The 8,989-nt window shown below is 41.2% G+C and overlaps 1 protein-coding gene across 1 annotated transcript in view; it reads right to left on the bottom strand.

Annotated features, from left to right (window-relative positions):
• Nucleotides 1-3,856: 3,856 nt before the first annotated feature.
• The window catches only part of syt7b (synaptotagmin VIIb), a 48,960-nt gene continuing 43,827 nt past the window's right edge, over nucleotides 3,857-8,989 (bottom strand). The window contains exons 9-13 of the mRNA XM_070832006.1: nucleotides 6,883-7,150; nucleotides 6,582-6,751; nucleotides 6,158-6,272; nucleotides 5,760-5,959; nucleotides 3,857-3,961 (exon numbers count right to left, since the gene is read on the bottom strand). Of these exons, the coding sequence (XP_070688107.1) occupies nucleotides 3,857-3,961; nucleotides 5,760-5,959; nucleotides 6,158-6,272; nucleotides 6,582-6,751; nucleotides 6,883-7,150 (858 nt within the window). The remainder of the gene's footprint in view (nucleotides 3,962-5,759; nucleotides 5,960-6,157; nucleotides 6,273-6,581; nucleotides 6,752-6,882; nucleotides 7,151-8,989) is intronic.

Below are 8,989 nucleotides of genomic sequence, written 5' to 3'. Positions count from 1 at the left end.
TTGTGCACCCCACGGATGTGTAACTACAAAGAGAAAAGGGAGTGAAAGAGGGGGTTGAGTGATACCAAGGACAGACAGATATCAACAACCCCAATAAATACCAATGATTCTTTTTCTTTTTTTTCATACAGGACACTTCACAATCATTTGTACAGTATATAAATCAAAATGTTGCTGGTTAACCTCTCTTTGACTCAAGCAGTCCCCCAAGGGAATGCCCTAAATCAGAAATGCGAGATTGTCCAGTAAAGTATACCGGTTACTGGTAATTGGCCAATAAACAAGGTAGACAGACAAATCTAGCTTGATTTCTTAAAAGTAAATTATACCAAACCCTGACTGTTATTTAACCAATATTTAAGTTGCATTGATTTAAGTGACTTTTACTAAGCCTTTGGAATGTAACGCTTTCTCAGCAGCACACAAAATAACGCCTTGTTTAACACAGCAGGCCATCAGGACAGACAGATGACTGCGTTCCTGGCTATTTTGGGATGCTCCAATGCTCTGCTCTGACCTGAGACGTAGCTAACAGTGATGCAAAGAGGTGATGATTATCTCCTGTCTCACCTTTTTTTCCCTCCCCCCTCCCTGACACTTGGAGAGGGAGCGCATATGGTGAAGAGCAAGGCGTGGCGGGGTTTATAAGGCACACACAGAACACTTTGTGCCAGAAAGCATGTGTGCACGACGGGGGTGTTTTGGGGGAACGTCAGCTGTGATGGTTTGGCTCCATCGTCCGTTTTTTTTGGCCTTGGTGAATCAGATTGGACCAGATAAGAAGGACAGACAGGACAAAATGTTGGTAGCTGCTTCTGTGTGAACTAAAAATCTGTTGTGTGATGGTAAAAGAAAACAGGCTTTATCTAGGGTTGCTGTAAAGCTTATTTGTGACTTTTTTTTTTTTTTTTCCTTTTACCCTCAAACGTCCTTTTACGCCGCACATGAGGAAAATAACCCTGCTGTGAAGAGAGGTTTGTTCCAGCTTTGTCGTCGACAAGTGCAGTGATTCTTAAAGAAGTGACAACTTTTAAAAAAACATATTTCTTTGTACATCTGGATTGTTTCATACAGAATAAAAACGGTAAACAATGTTGTTCTGTATTAAACTGGCAAAATAGAACTCAGTGCAGATATATACACACAGAGGGACTCACAGTAAATACAATCACACAACGTAAAATTCAAATATTAACTCACCCACCGTGCAAACACACATACATACACACATCCAGTAGACAAAACCGAACAGTGGAATGTAAAAAGACTTTTTCCCCCATTACTTATTATTATTATTATTATTACTCTCATTTATATCCATTCATCTGATCAGCACATGCTTACATGAGACTTGGGGGAGGTCACATTGAAGGCAGTGAAGCAAACAACTGGAAGACTGACTTTTACTTAGTTCAAAACCCCAAAAACACAAAAATCAGGTCTTCATCCTTGGACTCATAGTGCTCTGTAAAAATGAGAAAAGAAGTTATAGTGTTCTGCGATACCTCTTCCAGGTTTCATGCACAAATTAATGCTGCTGATAGACACATTGTAACACAGTAGTGTGGTAAGGATGGTGTGTTCACACTGATTGATTTCTACATTGGATTGGTCTACATACACTAACGCCAACACTCACTTACTGCCTTGCATGCATAAATTGTCAGTTCACCCAAATCAAAAAGCACTGAATGTAGTTAAAGAAGAAAATAAATCTTATCTTGTGGTTCACTTGTGAACCGTAGTTTTTTCTTCTAGTTTTCTTTTAGTTTGTTCAGCTGAATCCAAGTTCTCTTTGTGGGAAAACCCCAGAGGGTCCAATTCCTGGCGGCACAAAACTAGCCAATTGTGGAGTGGTGCTGTGCAACATCCACTGATTTTTTTTCTTCATTTGGTCTTTCTCTGTATGTTGTAGCTTATGAATGTGTCACTGATGTCTTAGACTTTGTGTGTTTTGGTGCAATGTCACAGTGTGCAAGCTTGGATTCGACACACAAACTCCTTCTGTTGAGGAAAACTGTGATTGAAAAAAAAAAAAAAAACAAGTGATAAAACACAGATAAAAAGACCTTGAGTTAAGAAAATGTGCTTTGCTCACTTACCCCTGGTGGCATCAAGCCATGCAGAAAGTTTCAGTTTTAATTTCCATGGTGCCACTGAGACTTCTCCCACCATCGCAATGTGATAGAGGCGAATTTAATTTTGTTTGCAGTGCTCAAATAATTGATGTTGTTGAGGACAGATGTTGTTGTCAGCCGTTTTCACCAATTTCCTCTAGTCCCAAGGAAAAAACCATTCACTGCGGGGTTTGTAGATGATCCGATTAAGTAGAGCATTGTTTCTGAAAAGAAACGGCTGTTGAATTTTTCAAAAGCCAAGTCAAATGCAGTGAGCTCCACAACAAAATCATATTCATCTCTGGCTGTGATTTTACAACATATACATCTGAAACTTTCTGCCTGGCTCGATAACCACAAGTACGTGTGTTTGCAATGTGGGTGAACTGACCCTTTAACTTTAGTGACCTCCCCACGTCATCGGCTAATTTCACCACCACAGATTTCAACAATACCTTATTTTCTCCATCATTATCAAGGGTGTTGCTGTTTCTGATAATATCTTAAATTTAGCTGTGCACGTCCAAAAAACTCTCCCCCACACACACACACACACACACACACATGCACACGCACACACGCACACACACGCACGCACACACGCACACACACACATGCATTCTCATACACATACTCATTAACCCACACTTCCACACTCATGGAAGCTGGCTTTTTGCTTATTTTCTGTGTCTGGAAGAACAGTTTTATTCTCTAAGTTCTTTTTAAAACCAAAAATAAAACACAACATTAATCACTTTACTCTTTTTTTTCCTGTCCACCGGGATTTCTTTTCCAAGAAAATAGGAATGTATTTTTTTTTTGACACTTAGTCCTATTGGACCAGCGTTAAATGTTCATGTTCATATACTTTTTTTTTTTTTGTTGAAGAACTTCATTTGGGGTTACAGCACATCACCCACAGCACGCACAGACAACGAAGGGTTCCAGCCAAGGGAGAATTATTACAGTGGTGCCAGAGAAAGAGTGATAAGTGAAAAAGATCAAACATGAGTTGAGTGACAGAGTCCAGTTCCAGTCTAATTCCATTTTAAATACAGCTCATCACTTTTCCATCGCCTGTGTTGGTTTTCCTGATTTTTTTCAGGCATTTTAAGGGTATGGAGGGATAGTGACAGTAACGGAAGAGGACTTGAACAAAGAGGTGAGGAGCAGAGTGGAAGACTCCTCACTGCAACACCAGATGTAGGTGTTAAATGGGTCGCACAGGTCAGTGCCATTCACACTCAGGCGCATGTTTAAACACAGCCTGTCTTGCCACTGCAGAGGACGTTTGGAATCAGCAGTTTGATCCATTTTTGGTTGGTAGTTTATATTCATGGGTGGCAAGAGGCACTGCTCTGACGTTAAACACTAGGAATGTTTGACGAGGGGGGAGGAAAAACTGAGGCGCATCTTGAAAAAAACAAATCTCATAGAAAGAGGGCACAAGGAGGAAGTAAGTAGAGACATCAAAAACATTTTTTAAGTGCAGACAAAGGGATGAGAGGGGGGTCAGGTGGGAATTGGAACTTGACAAGGGGTGAAATTTTTGGATGGAGTCACGAGGACTGAGGGCAGAGGATATCAAAGAGGCCTGAGAACAAAGAGATGACCCACATTGTCTGCAGCACAAGACTGCAGTTAGGGAGTAGGGGATGTGTGCTGAGGGCAGGGGCTGAGAGGCTGATGCTGAATTGTGAGGGGAAAAACACTGTAGGCAGGTTGGTCGCTCCCTTTCCTCAGGCCTTTAGAGCATGCCACTGGGACACGGCGGTACGAGGACGACCCATCATGTCTTTCCAGTGTTTTACCTCTGCAGGGCCACTCTTCCATGAGAGATAAATCTGTGAGAAAGAAAGAGCCAGTGTACTTCATGTTAACGTCACATAGAGATTGATGTTATTTGTAAAGAGACTTCCCAAACTGTGAGGTATTAAGTTTAAAAAAAAAAAAAAAAACCTGACTGTGAGTCTTAAATCTAGCCCTGCTTTCACCACTAAGCCTGCCACTCTAATCGGAATTTAGCTCAAATCCAGGGCAGAAAAAAAGACATTAGAGGAGGAGATTTCACCTTCTGAAATACTCTGAGAAGGGCTAATGCTGACACTAATGAAGACCAAACACAAAGTCTTTAGGTAATTCTCATGTAGAAAGAAACTCCTGATCTGTATGTGTCACAGGAAATACTGTTCAGGTTTTCATTGTCCTCAGACCTGCCTCATGCTATCCAAGAGGGCACAATAATAGGCCACATATCATAAACGCTTAGGATGGCAACAGTTATAGCATCTGCAATTACTGGAGATGTGTATGAATGAGCACGATAGCACATCCATACTGCACACAGCTCCATGATTATTCTTTCAGTGTCTGAAGGAACAAAGATTTAATTTTGCTTTCAGGTCTTTCCAGTATATTAGACAGGAATAATGAATTCATGTATTACAGCTCTATTCTCCAGTATAGATCTACACATATGGAGAAGTGGGTATTTGGTTTAAAATAAACGAAAATGAACGTATTGAGACTGCTGTGGTTGGAGCTGAGTTGAGTGCTGATACATATGAATCAATAATGGGATAAAACTGGTGTGGGTGAAATAATGGAATAGCAGAAACTAAGGCAATGCTTTATTTCACGGGTCTGCAAGTTACTAATAGTTTCCTGAGACGTTTCCTGAAAAGAACAATTAATGTAGTAATTTGGCAACAATTACCGCTGAAGCACAGATAGTTTTAAATTGGTACACTTCCAATGAATTAATTCCAATTAACAGTTAAGCTAGCGTAGCCTTGACTGTTTCAGTCGGTGCGCAGCAGGTCAGCTGGCCATGCACAAATGTGACCTTGTCTACAGGCAACCATGCAACTTAACAATTTTGATGAATGTGATTTACTTGCCAATAATAAATGAATGATAAATTAATGTTTTTGTGTTAACAATGGAGCATGACCTCAACTAACTAGGCTCTTATAAACGCCTGTTACTCTGCTCTCTCACCAAATCACAGTTTATTTCCCTGAAAACATTTTTAGAAATAATTAGGAAGTTATTATTAAATGACCCTTAAACCTGCTTGATAACAAAAGAATACAACAACATCACATGTATTGGTGTCAATCTGGTGTCTCACCCCTAAATCTCCTCAGGGCAATAGATGTGCTTTTCTTGGAGACAAGCAGGTAATTTACAGATAAATAAATGTCCAGGCAAAACAAATCAACAATAATACAAAGCTCCCTATAACAAAACCAAAGGTAATTTCTGTTACACTTTCTACATTTAGTGAAAATGGAAAATGTATATTGTAGAGGGTGACTGTATTTACTGTATAAGAGCATACACACACACACTAGTCTTCATGCCATGCTGTCTGTCCACTAGTGTGCGTCTAAATAACTGCAACTGGTTCACACTCAAATTCAAGTGTTTTCATTTCTTCTTTTTTGTTGCATATTTATTCATTTACAATGCAGAAGACTGGTCTGCATGTTCCAGCAGGGGTCAGTAGAGACTGGCTCAGTGATGAGCTGCCGATGGTCTGTCACAGTGTCAGAAATACACAGAGGAAGAGAAGAAGAAGAAGATGCTGAAGAAGAGGAAGAAGAAGGAGAGGGAAGAGGCGAAGAAGGAAGGAGATACCTTTCCAATGACATCATTGCGACTGAGCCTGTCCTTGTCCATGACGGTGATAATTATGGTGGTCTCCCTGAGAACGTGGGCAGGCACGTCAAAGGGGAAGGACTCGTTGAAAACGGGGTTCAGACAGCGCTTCATTACCACCGTCTTCTTCTTCTCCACACGCTTGTCCTTGTGCATCAACCACACTTTTACATAGGGGTCTGAGGACAGGGGGAATTTGCTGTTTACAACATCTCATTCGTGTTCAATGCACCACAGCAATGTTTGTGTACTGTCATGGATTTAAGGTCATTTTCTAACATTGAACAAAAAACACAATTTTCTCGTTTTCATTTTGAAGTAGCAGCAATATAGAAGGGCAACAATAAAAGGCCATGCAAATGAAGGAGCATCTATACCAGAAGTGCCTCCAATGTCCATGGCTTTGAGGTTGCGGGCTTTGATGATGCTCACAGTGATGGTGTTTGCTGTGGGGTTGTAGCACAGAGACACCAGCAGATCCCCTCGACTCCCCTGGAGAAATTAAACACAGCAACAGCAGATTGTTTACTTTTTTTAATCCCCTTTTCCCATTGTTCTCTCTTTGTGTTGCTTACTGTGTATTTCTGTTTCTTCCTCTGGCTGTCTGTGTTCTCTCCATCTACCTGTCAGCCTCTCCATATTCCCTTCTATCTCCTCTCCCACTAGCATGCTGCCACATCTCCCCTGGGAGCATCACGGCAGCCAGCAATGACATCACCCGTTACATTCTGTCCCATCTCCTCTTTCCCCTCCTCCCTCTCCTCCTTCCTTCCCTCTCCCCCCTTTTTCCATCTTACTCACGCTGCCATCGCTGCATGGTTTCAGCTCCTTCCAGAAAGTCTGCATGTTGGCCAGGTCCAGTTTGTTGAGGGGGATGGACACCTCTCCGATGGGATCGTTCCTGCTGAAGCGGTCATAGTCAAGAACCTGTAGGTATAGAGTCCTCTGGACCACCTTCTCATAGGGGAACCCTGGGGAAAAAATGGGACACATCACAGTCCAAATATGTCACAGTAATGCACATAGAAAAGAAACAGCTTAAGCCTGCATGTTCCTTGCTGAGTTCATGTTTAAGGAATTAAATAGGCCTCCTCTATCAAACCTTCAAACAGGAAGGTCTCATTCCAGTGCGGGTTTAGATTCTTCCTCTTGACTTTGGTCTCCAATTTGTGCTTCTTGTCTGGCAGCAGGTAGAGTTTGACAAATGGATCAGAGGTGCCGGAAAAGTCCTTAGCAGGCAAATCCTGGCCCTTTAGGATTTTGACAGTGAGGGTGGAATCCTGAAAACTGTATCCGACACTGAACTGTACACGACCCAGCTTCTCACACACTGGACCCTCGTGTTCCTCTTCCTCTGAACCTGGAGACAACTACAAGATACAGAAGGGAGAGCGAATGAATGTGATGTTATTTTTCTTGAATTCAAATCTAGGTGGTTGATACATTTTAGTTACATTGTACTGGAGGCAATATTTATTGATTTACTGGTCCACATTGCTCTATTCTGAAACAAGATATTACAAGATATAAGTTTAGTGTTGTTCATGAGATATGCACACATGGTTTTCAAGAAATCCTTGGAAGAGAAAATGATTTTCAATGATCATCTCTCAGAGATTTATCATAACCTGAGACAAAATTGCTTTTCACTGGAGATTAGTTTGTTCTTAGGATCATAATTATTATTCTATTATGAAGTAAACAAGGAGAGAAAGACTCAATCTACTGATGGTTGTAGTTTGTGGTGCTGTTGAAATATATTGCCTAGCCTTGCTAAGTGGTGTTTCTAATACTTAATCTACTTTCTATGACACAGCTAAATGAGGAGGACAAAATACTAAGTAAAACACCACTCAGTATAACACAATATAATCAGCAGCACCATAAAGTGCAGCCACAGAAATGAACTCAATGGCATGTACTCTGTTTTCTACAGTCCCACAATGCAATATGTTCCATCTTATAGATGTGATAACTTATCATTTTGGAAGAATGCATCTGTCGGTAATGACACAAAATGATGATCAGTGTCTGAAATCTCAATTTACTACTCAAAATTAGGTAGAGCGACTCCGAATCATGGGAAGTTTGAGCATCTAGTAGCTGAGCAAACACAGTTTCTTGATGAGGATGGAGGAGGCTGAAAGCTCCAGGACAACACAAGTGAGTGGACCTTGAGTTGAGATTGTTTTGTCAACTGCTGTTTCCAGGATCAACAATTAACTATTAGACTTGACCATGAAGTTGAATCAATGCTCTAAAACACTGAGCATTATAGGATTTATTGCAGTCTAATGTGTTAACCTGCATTAGTTTTAACCAGGTGTGCACCTAATGAACAAGCAGTGGAGTGTGTGAGGGCATGCAGAATGCAGCAGCACCATTATTATCAGAACACAGGGTCAGACTGGGTCAAATTCACAGCTTGTTCAAACAGAGATTAAACACTTCCAGAAGAGCAGACAGGTGGTATCACACTAAACAGAAACATAAGACTCCACGCCACAGGGGGCACTAATTCTGCACTTTGACATTAAAAACACAGCTCACATCTGGAAAACCAGCATAATGTTGTAATAATGTCACGTGGCCGCTGTCTGCTGCGCGATAATAGCAGAAAGTGTCCGTAGCAGTGTGGAGATGAGAGGCAGATTATCTGTTGGCAGACAGACCCTCTGACTGATGGTGGCGTGGCCTTCAGGGGGGGAGCGAAATCCAGTTTAAAAAGTGCTATCTGATGGTGGATGAGCTAGAGGCATTATTCAAGGAGCAGTTCCAGAAATTTAATATCCAATTCCGTATTCTTCCACACATTTCTGATGGTGCTGCTCAGCCTCATTCTCCATGCTGAATATGATCACTTTTCATTATGCAGTCCTCCACCCAACAGCTGGCCTAAATTGCTTTTCCCCATTTTCTGCGTTGGGCACTTTCTCTTTTTCCTGGAGTCCTCCCTTCTCATTCAGTTCTCCCTAATTTCTTTTTCTGAAACCAAAACAAAACTTGCGTGCAATAAATGCTAATTCTCTTGGAGCACTAAACATGTCCATGGCCTGTGTAGCGCTTTGGATAAATATGGTGATAGCCTATATTTTTGTTATCAAGAAATTCATCAAAAACTTCCAAACCAACTATGAATTGATTCTACTAACAAGCTAAAACCTGATATAGCTTATACCTCTGTGCTGTTGGCCTCAATTCTTCTCCAG

This window comes from Pempheris klunzingeri, chromosome 1 (genome assembly GCF_042242105.1).
Source record: "Pempheris klunzingeri isolate RE-2024b chromosome 1, fPemKlu1.hap1, whole genome shotgun sequence".
NCBI lineage: Eukaryota > Metazoa > Chordata > Actinopteri > Acropomatiformes > Pempheridae > Pempheris > Pempheris klunzingeri.
Note: the sequence above shows the minus strand (reverse complement) of the source record. Positions and strands in the feature narration are given on the sequence as shown.